Source organism: Stegostoma tigrinum, chromosome 40, assembly GCF_030684315.1.
Source record: "Stegostoma tigrinum isolate sSteTig4 chromosome 40, sSteTig4.hap1, whole genome shotgun sequence".
Classification (NCBI taxonomy): Eukaryota; Metazoa; Chordata; class Chondrichthyes; order Orectolobiformes; family Stegostomatidae; genus Stegostoma; species Stegostoma tigrinum.
In genome coordinates, this window is record NC_081393.1 from 16,398,113 (window position 1) to 16,425,330 (window position 27,218).

The 27,218-nt window shown below is 43.2% G+C and overlaps 1 protein-coding gene across 4 annotated transcripts in view; it reads right to left on the reverse strand.

The window, feature by feature from the left end:
- The window catches only part of LOC125448116 (cGMP-dependent protein kinase 1-like), a 66,373-nt gene that overhangs the window by 27,289 nt on the left and 11,866 nt on the right, over positions 1 to 27,218 (reverse strand). For all 4 annotated transcript variants that reach the window (XM_048523159.2, XM_048523157.2, XM_048523160.2 and 1 more), the window contains exons 3-8: positions 18,357 to 18,470; positions 11,597 to 11,702; positions 6,468 to 6,531; positions 4,952 to 5,029; positions 4,068 to 4,162; positions 2,314 to 2,379 (exon numbers count right to left, since the gene is read on the reverse strand). In XM_048523159.2, the coding sequence (XP_048379116.1) occupies positions 2,314 to 2,379; positions 4,068 to 4,162; positions 4,952 to 5,029; positions 6,468 to 6,531; positions 11,597 to 11,702; positions 18,357 to 18,470 (523 nt within the window). The remainder of the gene's footprint in view (positions 1 to 2,313; positions 2,380 to 4,067; positions 4,163 to 4,951; positions 5,030 to 6,467; positions 6,532 to 11,596; positions 11,703 to 18,356; positions 18,471 to 27,218) is intronic.

Sequence of the window (27,218 nt, forward strand, 5' to 3'; positions counted from 1 at the left end):
AGAGGAAACTTCTTTCCTCATCTACGCTGTCAAGATTTGTCAAGAGCTGTTATGTTACAATCATCACTTCTTGATTTGCTAAATTCTGGTGAATGTTAGCCTGGCCTATCCAACCTTTCCTCATATCACTTTGCCAATTCTTGGTATTAATTTAGTAAACCTTCCCTGAACTGCTTCTAATGCATTCACATTCTTTCTCAAATAAAGATAGAGCATTACCACGCAGTGCTCTCACCGATACCTTTGTGGGATTCCACAGGGATCAGTGTTTACAATGAATATTAATGACTTCAAGGAAGGAAGCAAATGCACTCCAGCCAATTTTGCAGATAAAGAAAAAAGGTGAAAAAGCAGGTTGCTAAGGGATACAAAACAGTTTTCAGACAGATATTGATCGATTAAGTAAATGGGCAAAAAGCTGGAAAACATAGTATAATGTGGGGAAGTGTGAAGCTGATCATTTTGCAAGGGAGAACAAAATAACAGGATATTTTTTACCTGGAGGGTGCAAGACAAAACGGGCTTGTACACAAAACACAAAGTTAGCTTACAGATGCAGCAAAGATTCAGAAAGACTCATAGCATGTTGCACCTTATTTCAAAGGGGTTGGAGTTTAAGAGTTAGGAAGTCACTGGAACTGGACAAGGTGTTGGTGAGACCGTATGTGGTGTACTGAGAGCAGTTTTGGCCCCCCTTCTTTACAGAAAGAAATTCTTTCATTTCGGGCAGTTCAGTGAAGTCTCACCATGATGATCCCTCGTTTGGAGGGACTGCCTTGTGAGCAAAGGGTTTAGAAGAATGAGAGATGATTCCACTGAAACATGAAAGGGCTTGACAGGGTAAATGTTGAGAACATTGTTTCCCAACATGGGAGAATCTGGACCAGACTGCACAGTCTTAGTATGAAGGATGTTGGGGGGGGGGGGAGGTGGCGGCGGTGGCGGGGGTTGTCAATTTGAGACTAAGATGAGGAGGATTCTTGTCTCTCTCAGAGGATTGAGTGTCTTTAGAACTCTGCCTCCCCACCCTCATGGGGGCAGAATCCTTGTGTAAATTTAAGTCTGTTACAGTTGGATTCTTGATCCAGAGCAGAAATCAAGTATTATGGGGATTACACAGGAAGGTTGGTTTGAGGAACGACAAATGAGCCATGACCCTATTGAATAGCAAAGCAGGCTTGAGGGGCCGAACGGCCTACCCTGTTCCTAATTCTCATGCTCTAGTATGGTCTGTACAACTGTAACATAGGCTTCTCTTGTATCAAATTCCACTCATGTACTCCACCGAAAGGAAGGTTGCAGTCTAATCACAGCTTTCTATCCAGCAACAATCTTATAATTTGAAAATCACTTTTTTCAATTTTTAAGCCATTAAAGCAATAATATTCTTTTCCTTCATCTTTTTTCCTTTGAAGCCTCTCTTCATAACATCTCTTAGCAAGTCTGTTTCCTTCTTAAAAGTGTCCCACATCGACTCTCTTTCTTTCTGGATTACATCCAATAAGTTTTTATTTGGTCAGTAGCACATTTTTTTTTTGTCTTCCTTCTTTCCATCCAGAAAATCTTTTCCATTCCACTCCAAACACACATTTCATTCAGCAAGTCCCTTCTTTCATCAATACAAATCAATACATCAAATTAAGCTCTTTACAGATCATCCTTTGAGGCTCATTACGCTCTAGGAAAAGAATACCTGTCAGACATCCCACCCAGTTCTACCTTTTCACAAGGACAAAAAAATCTCACTGGCGAGGATAGACAGCTAGATGATCTGATTGACGGCCACAGCACCAGGGAGAACATTTGTGTCATTCTTTAAAATTGATCTCTTACACCTACACGGGAGTGGTGGATAGGACCTTGGTTCAGCAACTTGCTGAAAAACTGACATCTCTAATGGTGCAGCGCTCACTTGGGATTTCTCTCGATCTGTGTGTTTGGACGTGGAGCTAAAAAGTGCTCAATAGGTCAGCTTTTACCAAGATTTAAAGGCAGAGCGAGAAGTGGAGATGTGAAGCGAAGGAAGTTCCTTGGGTGCGTGAAGGTAGTGACAGCAATGGTTCGCAGAAGCTTGGCCTCAATACCCTTGCATACAGGTTATAATTGATACAAAGCACCTTCCCTAAAGTAACCCCAGTAGCAAATGAATGCTGCAATTTTTCTGCATACTCACACACGCATTTCTTCCTTCAGTTTGAGAGTAAATGTACTAGGGCTGCAGTTGCCCATCAAGATTCTACAGTTCAGTCAACTAGGCATCTGCAGTCTGACAACCGTCACTTTTGAACAACATAATAGATTTGAGCTACTCACTCTTGGTCAATTACCAGGCAGATCACATCCTCCACTGCAATTACGTTGGCCAACCTTATGTCTTCTCTGTGAGGAGGGAAAACAGAAAAGATGCAGGCTTCATTGTTAGTGCAGACAAGAGATAACTTCCTTCAACATTAGCCACTCTCACAGCAACATAACCTTGCTCGGTCTTTGGATTGCAAGCCAATTGCTGACCCTTCTGAGCCTCAGCTCCCGGTCTAATTGGCATGTGATTAAGTTTCTGCAGCATTGCGAAGTTCTGTCACTGATTCTGCGCTTCGCCAATGTACTCTCCACAGATTCCAGCCTCTCCGCTTACACCCTACACCAGCACTAACACCCGTCTGATCGTAGTACACACACTGAAGCACAGCAGCCCCGGGGACCTTTACTGTTCAAATGAGGAGTCACTGAACAGTAATCAGGAGCCAGAATGTGCAGCTCACGTGCATTTATGGAACTGAAAGCAGTTCCCCCTCCTGACTGTATCAAGGCAGATCAATCTCACTTCACAGAATGTAATGGCACAGAAGGCCCTTCAGCCCACTGTTTCTGGTGTGTTAGCTGTTTGAAGGAGCTTTCCAATCAACATGAAAACATTGAAAATAGAAGCAGGGGTAGGTCATTCAGCCCTTTGAGCCAGCTCCACCATTCAACATGATCATGGCTGATCATCTAACTTAATAGCTTATTTCTGCTTTCCCCCATTATCCTTTGATCCCTCTAGTCCCAAGTAATACATCCAAATTCTTCTTGAATCTTGAAATACTTTGGCCTTGACTATTTTCTGTGCTTGCAAGTTCTACAGGTTCACCAGTCTCTAGATGAAGAGATTTCTCCTCATTTCAGTCAGAAATGGTTTACCCTGTACGCTTAAACCAGGAGATAACAAAGTGTAGAGCTGGATGAACACAGCAGGCCAAGCAGCATCTTAGGAGCAGGAAAGCTGACGTTTCGTGCCTGGACTCTTCATCAGAAATTACCCCCTCTGATGCTGCTCGGCCTGCTGTGTTCATCCAGCTCTACACCTTGTTATCTCAGATTCTCCAGCATCTGCAGTTCCTATTATTGTTGATGCTTAAACCATGACCCCTGTTTCTGGGCTCCCCCCTATCATCAAGAGCATTCTTCTTGTGTTTAACCTGTCTCAAAATTTTATGAGTTTCTATGCAATCTGCATCATTTGTCCACACTCCAGTGAATATAATTCTGAATATATCCATTCTACCATCCAGGACTGAGTCTGCACTTCCTCTACAGCAAGAACATCCTTCCTCAGTAAAAGAGAGCAAAACTGCTCACAATATTCCTGGTGTGGTCTCACCAAAAGTCCTGAATAATTGCAACAAGATATCCCTGCTCCTGTAGTCAGATTCATCTTGCTACAAAGGCCAATGTGCCATTTGCCTTCTTTACCATGTGCTGCACCTGCATGCTTACCTTCAATGGCTGCTATACAAGGACACCCAAGTCTTGTTGCACATTTCCTTCTCTCAATTTGTAGCCATTAGTTTTCACTCCCCCTTTTCCATAACCCATCCTCTACTATTTTTAAAAGCTACCATTGCATCTGTTTTCAGCACCGCTTTAAGCAGAGCATTTCACCTCCTGGAGAGGTCAAACACGCTGCCATTAAGCTGTTCAGGGTTTTATCCAGAATACATCAGGAACAAACACTTATTCGAAAACAGTCAAGTGTTGGAAGAGCTGAGCAAAGTGTCCACATTCTGAAGGAACAGAGGATGACATACCCATGTAGAGCCTTCTCTCCAAACCAGTCTCCCCTGGACAGAGTTGTGGGAAGCACCGCTTCGCCACTTTTTGACTCATCTTGTGTCACGTTCACCTGTGGGCAAAAGCCAAGTATGTGTTATGAGGGAAGGAGCAATTATTGCATGAACGGATGACAAGCAAGACCCCATTGAACTGGTTCAACCCAATACTATTGCAAGAGACAGGTCTGAAAATCAACACAGACACTTAGTACAACAATTCTGTACAGACATGGGCAGACCACGTAGGAAACTCCCAGTACACCATATTAGATTCCAGACTGTAACTCACCCATAAGTATCTGTTGTTCTCTACCTTAATATCGCAAACCCTTTGATGACCAAATCTTTGCAGTGAGCGTCTCATGTATCAGGTGGTGTCTGCTACATGTTTCCCCAGCATCAGCTGGTATCTGCTATGTGTACCCCCACACCCCCAGTGTCAGCTGGTATGTGCTGTGTGTATTCCCCCCCAGTGTCAGCTGGTATCTGCTGTGTGCTTCCCCCAGTGTCAGCTGGTATCTGCTGTGCACTTCCCCCAGTGTCAGCTGGTATCTGCTGTGCACTTCCCCCAGTGTCAGCTGGTATCTGCTGTGCGCTTCCCCCAGTGTCAGCTGGTATCTGCTGTGCACTTCCCCCAGTGTCACCTGGTATCTGCTGTGCACTTCCCCCAGTGTCACCTGGTATCTGCTGTGTGCTTCCCCCAGTGTCACCTGGTATCTGCTGTGTGCTTCCCCCAGTGTCAGCTGGTATCTGCTGTGCGCTTCCCCTCGTGAGAGCTAGTATCTGCAGCGTGTCCCCCCAGTGTCAGCTGGTGTCTCTGCCATAACAAGCACAAGCTCCAGCACTTACACCACACTCACCTTCCCCTTGCTGATGATAAAGCAAGTGTCTCCGCTGGCGCCTTGCCTCACAATGTGGTCTCCCTCTTTGTAATGAGTCTGTGAAGTAACAATAAATATATGACTGGGGTAATTCTGTCTCCTGCCTCCAGTGATGTAGAATAGTAACTATGGGTGGAAATCAGTGAAAGGGAGATATAAACACATCAGCTAAAGCTCAGCTTTTCAGCCCATTCAACACAATTTGTAGCATAAGCATGGCATGGATCCACTGGGTTGTAGACGATTGAGGAGTGACCTGATTGAGATGTTTAAAAACGCTGAAAAATGTTACCAGGGTAAGTGCAGAGAAACAGAAATGGGACATGGTGTGAACACACAACAGGTCACACAGCTTCCACACAACAGGCAGGTGGATGCTTCAGATGAGTCCTAAATGTTGACCTCTCTCTTAACATCCTGCATTAAATGCAGTTTTGAAGAAAGAAGTCCCTGTTTGCCTCATGGAAGAGTTCATGACAAAATGAGATATAAAATCACATGAGGGCTTGGGCGGCGGGTGTGGGGGGTAGCGGTGTGGAAAGCAACAAGAGGTTCCAAGGAATGGTTTAGAGGTGAGGAGTTCAGGAAGCCTTAAATCTCGGCAGGTGAAGGCGCTGCAGCCAGTGGAGGACTGACGGCATCAGTGGGCCACTGCTTAGGGTAGGGGTGCAGAGATCTTGCAAGCTTAGGGATGCAGGAGGCTATGGTGATCTGGAGGTGGTGACAGAAGCCTTGCAAGTGGCTCGCCCACAATTTGCCTCACTTCAGACTTGCCATTTTTGTGTTGGATTTAAAAGTATATGACAGGAAGAAAATCTGCCAGCAGCAGAAAACACCAGAATGTCTGAACGAAAGGTTTCTTTAGTCAAGGCAGAGCATGAGAGAGAGATACCAAGCTGACGTGAATTTCAATTTAAGCTTTCAGAGCAATCACGGTCTGTGACCCGAAGCATATGCACACACAGACCTTGGCAGCAGAGTGGAAGTGCTGTACAACATTATGCGGTGCGATACTCTTGTTTTGCACACAGAAGGTCATGCATAAACAACACACTAAATGGAAATATAAACTAACTGAGAAACAACAGAATCTAATCGCACATCAATGTCAAAATTGCATGCTTATCGGGGAGGTACAGGCATCCAGGGTTCATTGCTGTTACCCTCCAGGGGTACACTCCTCACACGAGTTGTTCCCCCCACCCCAGTTTTGAACATGAGCCGCGAATTTGGGTTTTCACCCATCTGCCACAAGGTCGAGGGATGCAGGCACCAGGAAATGTAAGGCACTGCTGGAAACACCCAGCAGGTCTGGTGGAATCAATGGAAAGAGAAGCAGAGTCAACACCAGGCCAATAACCTTTCATCAGCTCTCCACGGATGCTGCTCGGTCCCCTAAGGTTCTCGAGCTTCTATATTCCTGCTTCACATTTCCAACATCTACCTACAAGAGTAAAATACTCCAATGTAGTCAGCTAAAAGGGATCAACCGTACCTCCTCGAGTACATCAGCAAATTTGCTTAGAACTTCCTCCTGAAGATTGCGAAAGGAGGGGACACTGTGGAGAGAAAGAGGTTTGTGAGGGAGTGGTTACATGAGCATCAGCAGCAGCACGCCCCACAAACTCTCTCATCGCAAACATACACAGGTCTGTTTTGGAACTGTAAAAGGGAAAGACTGAGCGCACCATTCACAATCCTACAATTCAACTGTGTAATCAAAATCGCGCCTTTCAAAGCAAATCATTATATGCAGAGCAAAAAGCTAATACCCAGTAACAGATCAATTCCACTCTGATCTATCTCAAGACTTTCCGATCTCCTCCTGTTAATACCGGATTCCATCACTTGAGGTCTGCCTCCTCCCTCCAACCAGTTTATCTTTAGCCAGGATCTTTGTCAAATAGCTGTGCGAATACTGATAGGGGTGAAGGTTAAGAAAGATGCAGGTTGGAAAGAACAGGAGAGCATAAAATAAAAAAAACTGCAATTAATTTCTCACAGATAAACAGAGAAAAGTTTGCAAAGAGAAAAAAGTGGAAAAACAAATAAACCTGACTAGTTGAATGGGTTGGTCTGTCTTGCTTGGCTGGAATTATTGAATATACCAGGAACAGACCATCAGCAGTGACTGCTGATCTCACTGTATTGCACTGGCAGGACTGGACCTGACTAGTAATGACTAGGTCAGAACCCTTCATGGACCGAAACACTGCCAGAAGTAAATACAGCTGCAGCTTCCTGTGCAGACTCAGATGGCAAACATTTGAGAGATGGTTTCTGATGAGAAGTACAGATGACTTTGAGCAGCTGAACAGCATGTTCAGTGATCCTGGTGAGGTTCTCTGCCTATAATAATGACCCCATTCCAAACTGAAGTCATCCAAAAGCCTGCTGCCTATGTCCTAAACCATACTAAATCTTAGTCACCCAGTCTAGGAATGGCCCCCAAATGCCTTGATTTTAAGATTCTCACTTCTGTGTTCAAATCCTTCTATGGCCTTACATCTTCCTGTCTTTGTAGCTTTCCTGCCTTCCAATGCTCCGAGGTGGTCACAGCACAGGGGGCCATAATGCCCATTCTATCTGAGCCTATTTCTGAAAGAGCTGCTCAGTGTGTCCTGCACCATGCTTTTTCTCTGTGGCCTTAACAATTTCTTTCTCTTCCGATAACTATCCAATTCCCTGTTCAAAGTTACAAGGGAATCTGCTTCCACCACGCTCCCGGGCAGTGCAGTCCAGATTCTAACCACTTGCTGTTAAAATATTATTCCTTCATTAGTCTCTGAGTTACCGATCACTTCAATCAGCATCCTTTGGTTTATCTACGTTTTCCCAATTCTGGTCTCTTGGGTATCCTTTGCTTTAATCATTCCATCATTGCTGGCTGTACCCATAGCTGTCTAGAACCTAAACTTTGGAATTCCTTCCCTAAACCTCTCTGCTTCTCTCGGTTTCTCAATGCCCATCTTTTTGATGAAGCTTTTGGTCTTCTGTCTTTAGGAAGTTCAACAATTTTTGTTTCATTGTACACTTGTGAAGCAGCTTGAGAAAGTTTGCTATGTCAAAGCATTTTGTGAATGCAAGCTGTTCATGTTGGAACAACCAACAGTAATGAATTCAGTAGCACATGAACTAGACGCTTTGCTGTAGGACTATTCTGAGCATTTCTATTCTCCGGTTTGTACAACTGTGTGTGTCACTCCTCAGCCCAGTGAATGTTGCTGTTACGTGCAAGCCATCAACATAGAAGAATGCATCTCAAGGCATCTGAAGTGAGCAAACTCTGATCTTTGACTTTGTTTAACGTTAACTTTGGAATAAAATGTAAATCTCTCAAGGTTTATGTGGTGTGAACAACATTGTGTCCCTGGGAATAGTTGGCCCTCTGTGGTAAAGTCAGAATGTGAAGTTTGCACGGTGAAAAAGAGATGATGCTGAGACAGTCTGGCTGATCTGAAATGGAAATTCAACTGTCAGGATGGATTATGAATCAGGAGGACAAATCGTCAAAAGCCTATTCTCTTGGGTAAAGCTCCTTTCATGTGGATCTTCTTTGTTCTGCCTGTAAGTTACTCATTTGCCCTCATAAATGCTAACCCTACCTTTTGTGTTTAGAGTTGAAGAATTTGAATGTTTCATTATGGTGATGCAAAGACATTAAAAAAAGTTGAACAGATAAACATTGGATTCAAAGTGGAAAGATACAAATGAAACATTAACTCCTTAAATGTCAATTGAGAGTCGAATCCACTGACCAGAAGATATGAGATGACAGGTCACCTAGGTCCTGCAGACTCTGTGCATCGTTGTGTAACTTGATGTATAAGTTGCTTCTTTCTGAGCATCTGGGTCTGTGTTTCTTGCTTTATCCTCCCAAATCTTCCTCATCTGACACTGTAAATCTCACTGTGAAGTGTGAATAATTGGACTGGAACTAGATTATCCATGCAAGTTAGTGCAGAAAAGAATGCGAACAAGGAGCTGGCAGCAAGACTATGGAATGAGGCCTTTTTCTTCAGATTCTATCAGCCCTTCCAAACTACAGTAGGCAACAAAAAAAAACAGACAGCAAGCAAGGAAGCTGCAGAGAACAATAGGTTTTGAGGTAGGTGTGGATATAATGCGTGTGGTTATCTCTGTTTCAAAACCATTCATTATAGAGTGTGAATTGGATTTAGTGACAGATGAGTTTTGGTCTTTGTCTGAAGGGGTTTCTTTTAAAAAGCAGTCCAAAGAGATAACTTTTGGAGGCTAATGGGAATTTGTTTTCATTGACAGTGATTTTATGGATGAATAAAATAAACAGTTTTTCATTTCAGAAGGTCCAAGAAAAATTTTGGTTTCATTTTGATTAAGGGAAACACAGTAACTTGGAAAAAAGCTTTTGAGTTTCTGTTTATAGTTTGTGGAAGTCTTGGCTGAAGTTGGATATCTAAGACTGTAGATCTTGTTAAAGACAGATAGTTGAGAACTGTTAAGAAATAAGTTCAATGTGAGGAGTTTACTTTGAAAGTTCTGAAGCAGAAGTGTTTGGTTAAAAACCCTGAAGGCGTTATGTGTATGAAGAAATCAAGGAAGAATGTAAAAGACCAGTGATTGAAACCACAGCTAAACTGAGCCCTATGTGACAGCAAATGGAACTCTCTGATGTTTCAGGACTGGAAAGGTATGCTGTTGGGATTAAAGGGGTTGTATTTTACTATGTGTTTGGAAATCTTTAAACATGTGCCATTTGTAAATCGTTTGGCTTATTCTATTTAGCTTCCATTGTTTCCCTGGACAAGGCGATGAAAATTTTTCACAGTATTCTAGATATGAACTAGTGCCTTGTATAGTTTTATTAAGACTTCTCTATTTTACACTCCATTCCCTTTCAAATAAAGGCCAACCTTCATTTGCCTTCTCTAGTACCTGCTTAACTTGTATGCTAGCTTTATGTGATTTCTGCACAGGAATTCCAAATCTCTCTGTGCTGTAGTTTTCTACAATCTTACTCCATTCAAAATATATTCAGCGCCTCCTGTCAAAGTATGTAAACTCAAATTTTGCCACATTATATTCTATCTGCCAAGTCTTTGCCCATTCAATTGACCTATCTATATCTTTCTGCAAACTCTTTGCATTATCCTCACGACTTGCTTTCCACCTATTTGTGTCATTCACAAACATGGCTATAGTACATTCAACTTGCTCATTCATACATTTTGTGAATAATTGTGGACCCAGCTCTGATTCTTGTGGCACTCCACTAGTTAGCACACTGTCCTGACTTGTATACATAGGCTGCTCCTCAGTGCTACTGGGTGAAAACCTTAAACTGCCTCCCTGACAGCTCTGTGGGTGGGCGTATATACAACACATGGAGTGAACGGTTTGAGAAGCTTCTCAAAAGAACTGAAGGAAGGGGAACGAACGCCAGCCAAGCCAACATCACCGACATATCGTAAATATAAAGATGATGGCTAGAGGGAGAGACCGATGGTCAGCAGCAGACAAAGGAATCAAAGGGTATTGGGGGATAGAGTATTCATGGGGACCTGAGACACTGGGCCTGATGATTTTCCTTGGGCTGCAATTGGGAAAACGTGCCCGGAATGCATGGGACATGTCATGGGCTTTTCCAAGATGAAGTTATATCTAAGCCTCTCCTGAACACCACACAGCTGAGCCTTAAAGGTAAACCTTGGTCGCTTCTCAGTAAATAAGTGTGATCAGGCACGAGATGCCTAAATATTTGGCTAGCTTTTGATCATCTGTCTAAATCAGCTGTTTATGTGAGAGGCCATAGCTACAGGGCACAGGTTTAAGCTGAGAAGGGAAAGATTTAAAACAGACCTCTGGACAATGTTTTCAAGCAGAGGATGGTACATGCATGGAACAAGCTGCCAGAAGTGATGGTTCAGGCTGGTACAATAACAACATTCAAAAGGCATCTGGATGGGTACATGAATAGGAAGAGTTTAGAGGGATATGGGCCAAATGCTGGCAGGTGGGGCTAGATTTATTTAAAATATCTGTTTGGCATGGACCAGGGTCTGATTTGATTTACTTATTTATTTATTGTCACATGTACCTAAGTACAGTGAAAAGCTTTGTTTACAAGCATTATAGGCAGATCATAGTAAGCAAGGACATACAGATCATAGGGTGGAAAAAAAAACTTAGACAGAGGCAGAGATAATGGGAACTGCAGATGCTGGAGAATTCCAAGATGATAAAATGTGTTTCAGAATCCTTTGGCGCACGTGTTCAACCTTCTGTATCTGCTGCCTGACAGACGAGGTTGCAGGAGAGCATCACCATGGTGCAATAGGTCTTTGATGATGTTGGCAGCCTTTCTGCAGCAATGTCTCTGTGCTGTAAAATTCTATGACTCTGTGCGCTTCAGTATCAAGTTTTGTTTGAAAATACTCCCATAAAATGCCTTGGGGACCTTTCACTAAATCAAAGGGATTATGTAAATGTAAATCTTTGCTGCTTTAATTGATTATTGGTTGGATCTGACACGGAATTTAACCTGCAGGTCGCTCTGACATGTGGGAAGAAACTCCAGACCTTTAGTAAGCAACTGAGTGTGGCTATAGGAGGAAGAGGAGATAGAGTCACTAAGTGGAAACTCACCTTCTGAGAAGCTCCATATGCTCGGCATGTTTGATCAACCCTGTTCGCATCATAATTGTTTGGAAACATTGCCGATCGATGGCCCATAGCTTGATGTTAGTGAGGGCTGCACGAGAAAACAAAATATGGCTATTTAGAAAACAGACAGATGTCAATGTGTAATTTCTCCTATATACGTCTGTTCTCTATGTATGATGGGATGCTGCAAACACAGCAGTATTATCTCAGAAAATGACAAATCTCTTCAGGTAGACCCTACAATTTTTTTTACACCCTGCATTTGAGAAGGCTACCCTATTTGGAAACCTTGTTGGTATGTCTGTCTGAGGCAAGCAGACCTTTTACGGGTATACAAGTTATTAAACCAGCCAGGAAGGGAATGCAATGAATTGATCTTCCGCCATGAAATCTGCTCTCCAAGAATTCTCGCCAAAGTAAAGAGTGTCTTGAACAATGAGGATCACTGTGTTATTGTTGGATGTGTTCAGGAAAAGAAACGCTGACTATCTCTCAGGTGCAGGAAAAATCAGATTCTGAACTCATTTGGGCCCTTCTCTGCAAGAAATTTAAACAGGAGCTGATGTAAAAATGAGGCTGTGCCTTTGGGCTGGGAGGTGAATTTCTAAATACATTAGAATACTTTTAACATTGTTTATTTAAAGTTAGATTTATCTGGTAGAATAACTTTATTTTTCTCAATTATTTTTTGTTTACTAACATGTAGCTTTTTAACATATTAGCAATATATCCAAAATTAACTTCCGTTTTAAATATCCTGTCTGAAAAACAATGTGAAAAATGAAGAAGTCAAGAGGCCCATACTCATCCTCTATGTCAGTCCAACAATTAGCACTCACATAGCACCTCTGACACAGTAAAGCAGCCCAATCTGCTTCTCAAAATTTAACGCCAAGCTATTTGAGGATATCTTTGGGCAGATGGCCAAATGCTTTGTCAGAGGAGGGAGGTTGTATGTTGAAGGAGCAAAGAGAGTGGCGAACAGGTTTAGGGTGGGATTTTCAAATCTTCAAACCCAGGCAGCTGAAAGATCAGATGCAAAAGGTGAATTTACTATTAACCGATGAAGTACAAAGACTGGAATCTGTGCAGCTTAGAGATCTTGGAAGGGTTGTAGGGCTTCAGGGTGGCCCTGGAGGAAGTACAAAACTATGAAGCTAGATGGTCAAAGGTGTTTCCTGATCAGAAATTAATATTGATTGATTGAGCACCGAAGTAACTGGTTGAATGGTACATGGTGAGAGTTAGGAACATCCAACAGCATTGGGACTACCTTTTATTGATGGTGAATGGAAGATGGTCATAAATGCGTTTGCCTAATGATCACAAAGATAAGGGTTTCAGCAGCAAATGAGCTGAGGCTTGGGTAGAGGCAAGCAACACCAAGGCTGATCCGAAATGGTCAGAAAAATGGGAAAAGAAAACATGCAAGCACCCTCAGAATTTGTTTAAAAGACAGTGCTAATAGAGGAGAAAAGTCAGATTTGGCCAGGCACAGTCTGCTCATCATCTTGCTCCGAACCAGAGTGTCAAATAATCGGGGGGTCCGAATTTGGAGGGCTGTATTTCCAGGTCCTGCCTGATGTGGAGATGTAACTTAGGAAATATTTTTGAGTTCTTTCTCAAAGGTTAACTCCAAATCCTGCCATGTTGTGTTCCTTTGCTGTCCAGAGGGTGCAGCAATACCAGTATGGTCACTATGGTCACGCAAGTCACCAATTTTTGTGTGAGCTTAGGGCAAAGGCAGCACAAGCCTCTATGGAGAGACTTAGTCAAATTACAACTGAAACTAATGTGTATTTCTGTTGCTCCTCTGGATTTGGCTGCTTTCCAACCAGATGATCAAGAGCTGCAGGCTAACCATAAGATCAAAGGTTTGAAATAATGTATGAATTTCCAATGCCCCTCAGCTTCAAACAGCAAGTCAAATCAGATGTGTACAAATTCTGCTCAGAGTTACAACTGAGACAGACTCCCATGAAAGCTGTTCAGGATGAATTATTGAAGAAGTTTCAAGATAGCTCTTCAGTTTCAGATGAAGACTGACCCATTATGTACTGTCAGCACCCCACCTATTGACTTTTCTACTTTTCAATCTTTCCATTATTAAATTGTGCATGGTCTGCAGTAAGATTTTTTTGCTCAAGAGCAGTGGTTTCAAATGTCTGCATTCTTTCAGTCTTCAATTAAACATGAGCAGATTCACATATTTTTATCCAAGTAAGTTTGCCAGCTATGATAGAGACAGCATCATAGCAAAGGAGAAGGCCATTCAGCCTTGTTCTGCCACTTAATTAGATCACTGCTGATCTGTACCTTCGTTCCATTTACCTGGGGTGGATTTACCTACCAATCATACCTTAGAACACAGAAACAGGTCATTTGGTCCGCCTGTCCTGATCATCCATGAGGAAAGCAGCCACGTCCAGAAGAGCAGCAGGAATACCAATTTGTTTAATTTGGAATCTGATTAAGTCTTCCACAGAGGGTGTGTTGCCCCTGTCCTTCATCCATCACAGTCTAAGACAGTTCTGAAGCATTTACTCTGTAAACCATAATCCTTGTAATACCTTTTACTTTTTTGACAATCGCCTTGAATCTCTGCCCTCACTTACTCAATCCTTCTGCCAATGGGAGCTGTTTTTTCCCTATCTATTCTGATCCCTCATGGATTTGTACACCTCGATCAAATCTCGACTTGATCTTCTCTGAGCAAAACAGGCCCCCAGCTTCTCCAAGCTGATCACAGAACTGAAGTCCTTCATTGCTGGAACTAACTTTTTTTTGTTAAATTCTGTCTCACGTATTTGCATCCCATCCAAAAAGCAGTGGTGAGCACTAGTCTCCAGTTGAGACAATCCAACGTTTCATAAAGAATCACTATAACTTCCTCGCTTTTGTTTTCTACTCATCTATTTACATCGCTTGATATCACAAATGCCTTTTTTATCCACTTTCTCACCACCTTTGATGATTTGTGAAAATACATACCCATGCTCATCTGTTCCTTCAGCTCCTTTAGAATTGTTTCCTTTATTTGACGTTGCCTTTCTTCAGTGAGAATCCCAAAATGTATCACTTCACATTCCTCTACAATAACTTTCATCTGCCACATGACTGCTCACTCCACTAATCCGTCTAAGCCCTTTTGGAGTTCATCACTTTCTTTCTCACAGTTCACAAAATCTCCAAGTTATGTTTCAAGCTGCAATATTTTCAACTCAAGTACTGCACGCTCAAGTCTAAATTGTAACCTTTTCACCAAATGTCTTGACGTGAAGAAGTCCTTTATCGAGGTTTGCAGGCACTGCCCTATAAAGCAGGTACCTTTCCCAGCAGTTTAGGGATTGCAAAGCTAAGTGTGTGACTTTAGTGATTACCTGTTTGACTGACCAAGACAACACGTTAAGTAGTAATGTCAGCCAATTTTGGATGGGTGAGTCCCCAGTTCACCTTGGTTCAGAAACAGACATCCCTACGCCACATGCACACTGTCTGCTTCAATGCTTTTTCCTGCTGACCTGATCTACAACAGAAACACAAAAAGAAGTAAGAACCTGCCAAACAGCAGTCAGGGTTTGAGGTTGGATGTAGAACTCTCTATCATCTCCTTTTGCATCGACAGTTTCATTTCAAATCATTGAAAATTAGGCTGGGAGCACAATTAATACCCTTTTCTTTTAATTCACACACAGCATGTGGCTGGACCAGCGTTTATTGCCCAGAGGGCAGGTTAGAATCAACCACATCTAGGATCAAAGCAGGAAGGGTGGCTGTTGCCTTCCCGGAAGGACTTTAGTAAACCAGACGGGTTTTTCTGACCATCGACAATGGATTCACAGTCATTGTCAAACTCCAGTTTGTTATTGAATTCACAATCCATCACCTACTGTGGTGGGATTCGAACCCAGCTCCCCAGAACATTAGCTGTGCTCCTGAATCAAAAGTCTAGCGATGCTATCACAAGGCCATCGCCTCCCTGCTAACCTTGGGTTTCGGAAAGAAAACAGCATATAGTAGCAAAACGAGCAAGTTATGATAAATTTGCATAAAACATTGCTCAGGCCTTGACTGGAACATGCGTCCACCTTACATCAGGAGGGATGTGAAGGCATTGGAGATGGTGCAGAAAAGATTGATGAGAACGGTTCCAAGAGCTGAAGAACCTCAGTTACGTGGACATGCTGATGAACTTGAGACTATGCTACTCCTTGAAGGGGAGCTTTGATTGAGTTCTTGAAAGTTACAAAGAGTCCAGACAGTGCAGAGAAAGAAACTGCTCCCACTGGTGGAAGGATCGAGAAGCGGAGAGGACCAATTTAAGGTGAGCAATAGTGAAGTAGATAAACATTTTCATGCAGCAAGTAGCTAGGATCTGGTGTGTGCTGCAACTGTGTGGTTGAGATAGGTTCAACTGAGGGTTCAAGAGGGAGTTGGACAGTGATCTGAAAAGGAAAAAAAAATACAGGGATTTGGGGTAAAAGCAGGGGAGTGAAACTAGGTGAATCACTCCTTCAGAGGGTCAGTACAAACACGGCAGGATGAATGGCCTCCTTCTGTGCTGTAAGATTTGACAATTCTACTCACTAACATAATGTTGCCTCGTAAAAATTGACTGGACAAAAAAAAAATTCTCAGTGCCATCACATGCCAGCATCTGTTTACACGTCTAATCAGTACATAAGCATTTAGGTTTCAGGGGGTTTTAGTTCATGTATTAAAGGAATCTAAGCATCCTAACAGCACTTCATGAGGGTCTAGCTCCATAGAGAATGAGTGTTGACAACAGGACTCTTGCTTCAAGAGTGTGCTATTTTAAACAGGGCTTTAATTTTCAGTTTTGGAGCAGGGATATCTCTCAGTTCTCTCAGCTGACAAAGGAATCAACCCAACAGGGCTCGAGGACGTGGATAATCTTTAAAACTGCTGATTAAATATCCTTATGTTAAAGCCTCCTCTGAGAGAAGGGTCCTGAAAGGGAAAATGTCACAGCCCTTGTGACTGAATTCCAGTCCTGACTGTAGCTCATTCAGTTCTCACTGACTCTGGCTGTCACCTTGCTGGGAATGTTCGGATAAAAGGTTGGTAACGGCTGTTCAGTGCCAGGATGCTGGATTCTCATGCTGGAATTCCTGCCTCTATTCGTCAGTGTGTCGCAGTTTTGCTCTCTGGTGGCAAGAAAAGTACCACAAATGCTGAAAAGGTCAGTGGGTTTTTCCAAGCCTTTGTTAGCTGGTGAGTAGACCACTTGTGGCTTAGCCCTGCACCTCTCCAGAGGTGCAATGTCTAGTACATGCACTGCATCACAACCTGCAGGTACATTTCCAGCCCAAACATGCAATGATCAGCCCAATAAAAGATTTGTTTCCAAGGAAACCCACAATATCTATTTCTGGAGAGGCCATTATGCAAGTTGAATCTCAGATAAAGTCACACCAGCTTAGAAAAAAAACTCAGTATCATTAGGGCCAGAGCAAGAGGCAAATTCAGTTACTTGACACATGCAATGAGGGGTAATTGGGTTAACAAAGATTTCACATTCAGTCCGAAAAATAGCAGACAGTGAAGAGTGTCTTTCACTCTTCAATCCTTTCTGATGAGTGGCTCTCGGAGCAATGATCTGGCTCAAAGGAACACAACACAAAATTACCTTTTTTATTTTAATGCCCTGCTAATCCTTTTCACTCTGTCAGCATGAAGGGAACAGTCAGCAGTGTGGCTCCTGCAATCATTGTTCTGAGGATTTGATTAAGCAAGAAAGGTAAAGTTGCCACAGTCTTACCAGGCTACAGGGCTGCTCTCTCACTCGAGAGACGAGCAGTGGTGATGTAACCTGAGGGTTACCATGCCTCAGCTGAGGGGAGATGTTCAGAAGGGCAGTCTCATGGAAACCTCAGCTGGTGGGGGAATTGAACCCACACTGCTGGCATCATTCTGCATCGCAAACCGGCCATCCAGCCAACTGAGCTAACTGGCTCCCAATTCAATTACACTGCACTTGGAAAGTCTCTCCATATTAACCCCATTCCCTGCATGAGCTGGAACTGCTTGATGTCCAGATTCAGCTCCATGTCCTTTCAGGAATTACATTGAGCAGCTTGGTCTACTTGTAACACCAGACCCATGGCTGTTTGGTTGACACTTACCAGCCTGAACAGGCCACACAGTTTAAATGTAATTAGAGCTGGGCAAAAAATACCGGTTTGTGCCCAAGATACTCACATCTTCATAAAGGATAAAAAAAATTCTCGGGCATTGCCCAAAAGAATTCTTTCCAGTACTCGCAGGCTGAAATCTAAAGAGAAGTATTGAAGAATGATCATCCTTAAATGTAGAGCGGCTTTGGGTCAAGTTATGAGCCATCTTTTGAGATCGAGATCTGGGTCTGAGAATGTCATGGGAAGTGACTGACTTTAGGTTTTTAGAAGATGACTGAATATTTAAATTCTAAGTTAAAAAATGAGATTTCTTGCGACTCCAAGTTTAGGTGTGATAATGGAGTCCAGAAAAGGTAATTCTTGATTGGCAGCATTGGTATGCCGAATTTGCCTACTCTTAAACGACAAATGCTAACCTGGGGTGACTCGCTGATTGCTTCAGTCTGCTGCACAATGTCTCCATTTTCTCTATCAGTGACTATCCTCCACCTCTCATGACTTTTGTGTCACATAAAGTCAACATTATATTCACAACAACGCTCAGAAAGAAAGTGACCAACATTCTCACCATGCATCCTGCCTACCTTTGACTGTGGCAGTCCTGGTGCAGTTGTAGAGGATGGCCAGCTCTCCGAACACTTTCCCCGGCGCCATTGTGCACAACTTTACATTTTCTTTCGTCACCTCCACCTTTCCCTCTGAGGAGACAAATACAGAAGTCATTCGCCCACCAGAGGACTCACATGCCAGACAGTCGCAGGGAGCGAGCTTCCAGTAGCTGAGAAGAATTACACTTGTACGTCACAATGCAGGGTAAATAAACTCCCAGCTTGGAAACTCAATGCAAACTCGATAGATGACTGGTTCGTGTCCTCACAGGAATCCACCTGAGTTGAGTATAGGAGTTGGGATGTCATGTGGCAGCTGTACAAGACATTGGGTGAAGCTACTTTTGGAATACTGCAAACAATTATGGTTGCCCTGCTTTGGGAAGGATGCCGTTAAACTAGAAAGGGTACAGAAAACATTTCTCAGGATGATAAAGGGTTTGAGTTATAAGGAGAGTTTGGATACGCTGGGACTTTATTTCCCTGGAGTGTTGGAGCCTGACTGGTGACCTTATAGAGGTTTATAAAATCACAAGGGGCATAGATATGGTGACCAGCCAAGATCTTTTCCCCAGGGTAGGGTAGGAGAGTCCAAAATTAGACAGCAAAGGTTTAAGGTGAGAGGGGAAGGATTGAAAAGGGACCTGAGGGGTAACCTTTTCCCACAGAGAGTGGGTGCGTGTAAGGAATGAGCTGCCAGAGGAAGTGTTGGAGGCAGGTACAACATTTAATAGACATTTGCGCAGGTACATGAATTGGAAAGGTTGAGCGTGATATGGACCAAATGCAGGCAAATGGGTCTAGTTTGGTTTAGGATACCCAGTCAACATAGAGGAGTTAAACTAAAGGGTCTGTTTCCATGCTGTACGGTTCCATGCATACAGAGACTCACACCATCTCCAATCCTTCCACAAAATCAACTTGCTCAGATCAAATGCCACGTGTGTTAGAGTTTCCTATATTCTTTCCATAGTCCACTAAGCCAAACTCTCAGGTTCCTCCATGCCCTAGATCTGAACATAATTCTTTCTTCAGTTTCTCAATTCATTTTCTCTCCCAACTCAACTATTCTGAGACAGTCACCTCAATCTTGCTCCGCTCTTAACTACTGGCAATCCCACTCTCCCACTCAACTAAGGAACTGCAAGATACAACAAAAGGATCAAGAACATGAGGGACAGATTTGTGACTTGGCAAAAGAAGCAAATGCGAAGTGATAGAAAACTTCTTCACACACCAAGTGGTTGGGTCTGGAATACACTTCGATGAAGCGTGGTGGAGGCAGGTTCAAATGAGCCACTCAAGAGGATTATTTCTATAAAAATAACATGGAAGGGTATTGAGGAAAAGGTAGGACAAGGCAATAAGTCATGATGCTCATTTGACACAGCTGGTACAGGTGTAATGGGCCAAATTGCCTCTTTAAATACCTTACCACTTCTGTGATTAATAAAAGAAACTACTGCAGATATTGGAAATCTGAAATACAAGTGCAATATACTCAGCAGGTTTGCTCGCATCTGTGGTGAGAGAAACCGAATTAACATTTTGAGCTTAATGTGACTCTACTTCAGAACCTCCCCCACCTCAGTCCGTTGTCAGGCTGTCAGGTCCCCAGCATAGGTGAGGCAGTGTGAGCTAGTGTGGGTGTTTGTATATGAACAAGCAGTTTAGTAGCGAGCAGTTTCAGGTCCTCAGGGTGGACAAAAGGGGAGTGTTCAGATCTGGGGAAGGAAAGCAGGTGAAGAGGCAGAGCATTGATCTGGGGGAGGTGAAGACAGTAGGCATTTTGGAAATGTGAGATCTAAGCTGGGAACACAGCAGGCCAAGCAGCATGCTGCTTGGCCTGCTGTGTTCATCCAGCCTCACATTTTATTATCTTGGAATTCTCCAGCATCTGCAGTTCCCATTATCTCTAAGCTGGGAAGTCAGTTTAATAGTTATTCAGCAGTTACACTGGGTTTGTAACTATCTAACATTTCCTGAATAATTATTTACCAACTGCAGTGGGACTCTTCAATTTCACCAATCCAAGTGGATTTGATTTTTGGTGGTTTCCAGGTATATGGGAATTGCTTGGCAGAATATTTAATTTCCCGGGTGATTCAGTAAAGTCCTTCAGGGAAGGAAACCGCCATCTTTATCTGGTCTGGCCTACATGTGACCCCAGAACCACAGCAATGTGGTTGATTCTTAACTGCCCTCTGGGGCATCAGGGATGGGCAATAAATGCTGGGCCCAGCTAGTGACACCCCTCATCCTGAGAATGAAAAAAAGAGAAAAAAATGAGCCCTCTACATTAGGGATTCTGCAGGATATCCACATCAACTTCCAACTACACTGCAGAAGTGGCTACTTGGCTGTTGGAAAAGCCAAGTCATAAACTCATTCAAATCTCTGCTGCTCACACCCCAGTTTACAGAGGAACCCATTCACCTGTCACCCCAGTGCTCACTGAACTGTATGAACCCCGTAACACTCAGAGATATCCTCTTGGAGCATCCCCTATAATAATTACTCACGGAGGTGGCGAGGCTTTCTGTCACCAATGCCCCAAGCTCTGAAACTTTCCTCCCAATGCTGCTCCACCTCACTTCCCTCTTTTAAGACGAGAATAACTTGCTGGTCATTCTTCACAGGATGAGGGCATTTCTGGCTAGCCCAGCATTTAACACCTATCCCTAATTTCCCAGAAGGCAGTTTAGGAGTCAACCACATCACTGTGGGTCTGAAGTCATGATGAATGCCAGGTCAGATAAGGATGGCAGTTTCCTTCTCTAAAGGACATTCGTGAACCAGATGGGATTTTCCGACAATCAACAATGGATTCATGGTCATCAAACAACAAAGTAGTCAAGATTATTATTGAATTTAAACTCTACTATCTGCAGTGGTGGGATTTGAACTTGTGTTCCTCCCCCCACCCCCCCCCCGCCATTACCTGGATCTCTGGATTAATGGTCTAATGATAACACCATCACACCATTACTTCGCCTGATATCTGACTTGACATCTTTTTTAGGCTCAGTGTCATAATTTGCAAAGCCACTGCAAAGTTGCTTGGGTTCTTAAAGATGCTGGATAAATAATTGTTGTTGTGTTGAGCAATCGAACACATTCACAATGACATCAATAGAAAGATATGTCTCATCCTTCTGCGGCACCATGCAGCATTAAGGAGAGTGAAACAAAGCTGGCAAACCATCAGATGTGCCTGCACAAAGACTGGAGGAGAGACAGGCTGTCACCAGCAGCTGCAACCTGAAATAAGTCTGACGCCTGTTGGCACCTGTCCTCATCACAATCCTAGTCGGAGCGAGAGAGCTCCTAAATGCAGTCAGCACAACCTGTACAGACAGCCTTTTCCCTGCAGGAGACAGCTGACTCAGAACAGCACTGCCATCTCCAAGGTGCCTGAACCAACTGGCACAGTTCTGCGTGCAGTGAGAGGACAGGGATTTTCCTGCCTTCCTCTAATCGTATCAGTGTGGGGTGGGGTGGGGTTGATTACTGCACTGCACTGATTCTGGGGTGCTACAGTCCTCAATACGGCGCAACACGGCGACCTTTCCAGCCTTCTCCCATAGCCACCATTCCGGGAGTCACAGTCACAGGGAACATTTTAAAATCTGGAGTCTGTCAAGTCACAGCTCATCAAAATTGTACAATTGGGTCCAGGAAAGGTTAATGCAATGCTCACCTGTATGTCAAAAAGTCTAGAACACAAGGGAGTAGAAATCATACTTCAGCTGTACCCTGGCAGTGGGAATGTGTAGCGATCCAGGCACCACACCTTAGGACTGGGAGGGAGTTCACAATAGATTTAACTGTGGAGCTGAGGAAACAACAAGCACTCTAGGGCTATTCTTCTTTACATTGAGCAGGTGAAAGAGTGATCTGGCTGATTTTATTGAAGATTAACTTGAAAAGATAGAGAGAAACTACTTCTGCTGGTTGCGGAGTGCAGAATGCCTTTCAGGGTTCAAATTAGGAAACACACTGACACATTTGCAACTTCCTTCTGCAGACAGTAATTGATGCTCGATCAAATATTAGTTTGATATGATTGTACGTGAGGGACTAGGCAAGGTGGATTGGTTGCAGGTCAGCCACATCCAACTGAATGCTCGAAGAGGCTCAGGGGACGAACAGCTTTTCCTATAAAAAGAAATCAAGGATTGGAATGGTACAAACCCTCATGATGGGAAAGTAGGAAGGTCTGCAGACAACAGAGGTGGAAAAATCAGAGAAAGACAGGCAATACAGATCAGAATTAAGGAAAATATTCAAGAAATGCTTGCTCTGAAGTTCAAGGGGAGAAGAGCTGAAACTCCAGAAGATAAATCTGACTGTATGTTGTCACAAAGTCATAGAATTGTACAGCATGGAAACAGACCCTTTGGCCCAACCTGCCCATCTAACATAAGCTGATTAAGTCCCATTTGACCTATACCCCTCCAAACCCTTCCTATCCATATACCCATCCAAATGCCTTTTAAATGTTGCTATTGTATCAGACTCCACCACATTCTCCAGCTCCCCGAGAACTCAAACATCCACTGTCTTGAATATACTCAATGACCGAGTGTCAAATACTCTCTGGCATAGAAAATTCACAAGATTCATAGGCGACTGAATTAAGTAATTTCTCATCTTCTCAATTCTAAATGCTGATCCACATGTTCCGAGACTCTGACCACATGTTCCAGACTCCCCCCATCAGTGAAAGCTTCTTGCAGTTTCCATCCAAGTTTTCAACATTTTCTTTGAACAATCTGTCCATTGAAGTGCGTGCTATGTGTAAATGTCAATATTGAAGAAGAGAGGTACAGGGCATCTGTTTGCAAAACTACAAGGTGCAGTGAAAGAGAGAGAGGGAGCAAGAAAGAGCTCTGGAGCAGAAGACTGATTCATCTCATTTTCGTCTGATTGGGTACTGCATATTAAACCAGCGAAGAGACAGGCTTTGCTCACAAATGTACTGGCCCGTGCTGTAATGACAATCTAATTGAATTTTAAATAGATCGAATTCCAGCTCATCAGGGAGCAGTTGATTCTCTTTCATACAGATCCATTACCCTTTTCTGTGTTTCACTGGCACGTAATCCGATGTCTTGTTTTGATTGCTGATGGGTGACATAAGGAACAAAGTCAGAAAGATAAAGGGAGAAAACACAGAGAAAGATAAACACACAAATGGGGGAGTGACAGAGAGAGAGAGAGAGAGAGAGACAGACACAGACACAGACAGACAGAGGGGGAGCAGAAAGAGAGGCAGAAAAGGGGAGAAGAGAGAGAGAAGTGGGGCATGGGGAGGAGAGAAAAATGGGGCGTGGGAAGGAAAGAAAGACAGAAAGTGGAGCAAGAGACTGACGAGGGGGTGGTGGTGTGGGTTAAAGAGAGAGACAGGGAAAGGGGAAGAGAAGGAAAGAAAGTCGGAGAGATGGCAAGAAAGGCAGAGGCAAAGAGTCAGAGATTGAGAAGAAAACAAATCAACACAAAGTCAGGCAAATTACTAATTCCAACGCCATGCAACAGAGATGTTAAAAGACCAGCTGACTTTCTGCTGGTGATGGCACATGGGTACCAACCTCAGCCACCACGATAATATTCAGTGTGAGAATAAAAGAAAGGATATGGTCTCATCGCTAAGCATGAGGCCCTCATGTAGTTATGAGTCCTGGTTTGATTTTTGATTACTCCTAGCTGGTGGAGATAGGGTGATAGTAGACAGGGAAAACAGGACCCTCTGCGGGAAGGACACCAGAAGAGAAGAATTTAACAAGCTCCACTGTGAAATGCAAGTTCTGAAAATGACAAAAGCTACCACATTTCAGTAAGCTGTGCATCACCACAATAGGTATGGACAGCCCAGGTCATTACTGCAACTTCCAGCGCAGGACCACAGCATGCAGTGTTGCATTATACCCTGCTGTTGAGAAATCAGAGATCACATAAACACACACACCCCTACGTGGTGATCTGTTCTCTAAACCCCGTCATTAGATTACGACTTTGTAAATGCTTCCATACCTGGAACTGAATGCACGTGGAATTTGAAAGGATGGAAGTGTTCACAATTCACATTATAAACAGTGCTTGTTGAGGGCTGAACCCTCCCAGGGGGATTATTGTCCGATTGTCTTCCATTCTTATAGTTTTAAGGACTAAAAAACATTTTCAATTACGTAGCACCTCTCAGGATCTTAAGATGTTCCAAAACACATTTGAGTCAATGAAGTGCTTTTGAAGTGTAGTTACTGTGGTAATGTAGTAAATGAAGCAACCAATTTGTACAAAGAAAACTCCTACTAACAGCAGTGATATAATAACTTGACAATATGTGTTAAACCATCTGCCTTTATCAAGGTTGTGTGCGTGCATGTTTGAGAGTTTTCGAAGCATTATAGTCCACGCTGTATAAACTAGAAAACATTCCTTTTTACTGATAAAGTTAAGTGGGTTCCAATAACATAGTTCTATTCCTGAAAGAACATAGAACATAGAAAAGTACAGCACAGTACAGGCCCTTCGGCCCACGATGTTGTGCCGTGGAATAATCCTAATCCAAAAATAAAATAACCTAACCTACATTCCCGTCAATTCACTGCTGTCCATGTGCATGTCCAGCAGTCACTTAAATGTCACTAATGACTCCGCTTCCACGACTTCCACTGGTAAACTATTCCATGCGGTCACAACTCTCTGGGTGAAGAACCTCCCTCTGATGTCTCCTCTATACCTTGCCCCTAACACCTTAAAACTATGACCCCTCGTGGCAGTCAATCCTGCTCTGGGGAAATGTCTCTGGCTATCGACTCTATTCATGCCTCTCATTACCTTGTACACCTCAATCAGGTCACCTCTCTTCCTCCTCTCCAGAAGAAAGCTTTGTAGTGGGTTTGCTTTTATCCTGGATAGTGGTCAGTCAAACAAATTGGGTTCTGGTGCTCCTGCTGGGATTTTATGCATTTATACATTGTGTGACCAACTGTGATGCAGTGGGACATGACTATCAGTGCATGGTTCCCAGTTGAGTCATGGCATACCTAAGAGGGCAGTACAGTGCTTTGCTTAAAGCCTGATCAAAAGGTCAACATCCTAAATCATGCAGTGCACCCTCAGCTTTGATGACTGTGCCCAGATCTTGGAGTGAGGTCGAACCCGCCACCTTCGGACTCATGGTGAAGCATGCTAACAAGTGCGCCTTCAATTAAACTCTCTTTTGAGTCTCCTCAAGACTCTTCAATGCTCTAGTTCAGGCTGAGAGCCCTGGAAAGGAAACTCGCTGCATCTGACATCCATTTCAACTTGAACTGGACATTGTACAATTCTTTCCCCTTGAGCTGCAATTAATTGTTGGTGACAAAGACGAATACCAAACAAAAACTGGAGTAAATTTGTGAAAGTGCTGAGTGAGATGGTACAGCTGACTTGGACTCTCCAATTATTTATCTTTCTTTTCCGAGGGAAGATCACACAACACTGCTGAAGATACATTGCAAACTAGCATTTGCACAGACTTCCTTCACTCAAGGCAATTCTTTGTGTATCATTCCCCTCCAGTCCATGCCCACTCCTTCCCCTAAAACTCCCTCCTCTCCCTATCCCTTATCCCCCAGCAGCAGACATCATGTTCACATAATGACTTGAATGGGCAAACTGTAAGCCTCCTAAAGGGTTGCCTCCTTTCCTACAATGCATCTAGTTATCCAAGTAGATCTTCAAGCTGGTCCAAATGAATAAACTTCTTTCCTCCTGACAAAAATATTCATGATTCCATTAAGGCTACCGTAGATATTTAATAGAAGCGCAGGCTAAACAGACATCTTTCTCAAATGCAAAGGTAACCGGCAACACTAGTGTGTTTAGTCCCGAGTTCAATCAAACTGGTTTTCTTTTAGCTTCGGGCCATGTAGGAAAGGAGGAGGCCATTCAGCCCCTCCATCCTTTTCTGTCATGCTGCTGCGTCATGGCTGATGAGCATTTCAATCCCATTCAACTGCCTTGGCTCCATGTGCATCAATATATTTGCATATGTTGAAACAAATCCTGATCTTGACAGGTTCAATTACTCATAAATATCAACGCCTTGACAATGTGAAGGGGGCAAGCAGGGAAAAATGTGGTACATCTATATTAGCAACACACTTTTAATGAAGTACTTCCTGATTTACAACTAATACTTCCACTGACTTGGCTCATTGATTAAACTGCTCAGAACTCTGGAGATAACTATTTCGATTAGATAAAACATAACGAGCCCACTGATTCATTCCAGCTGAGAGAAAAACATTATAACTACCCACATTATGCAATGCAGGTCCCTTGCAAGGCTATAAAACAAAGTGTACATTTGGACAAACTAAACAATCACATTGCCACCGCCTCCCTGTACAGTCCATGATTACTGGAGTGTCTCGTCTTGTAGCTGAATTGTATATATTGTGTCAAAACTATCTACTCACATGCTCACAGTGCTGTCCAACAAATGTGCAAGGACCAACTGTTATCCGTTCCAAAATGCTTTACACTCTGGCCTGCTCCTGCTTATTCCATGCCTCTTTTTGATAGCTTCTGTTCGCTAGCCTACAACTTAGTTACAGCACTTCAATTCATCGTGTAGCACAGGGTATTTGAAAGAAGGGATGACGACAGTAGCACAATTGGACTCCCCGCTAGCTTGCACTTGCACAGAAGCTGCATAAATAATGCATCTCTCCTGTGTGCAAGGAGAAGACCTATTCATTTTTACTCTGTTTCTATTCTTAAAGAATACTCCCAGGGAGCAAGGTGACTTTGTGAAATTCCAGATAGAGCAAAGGGTTTAGCATACTT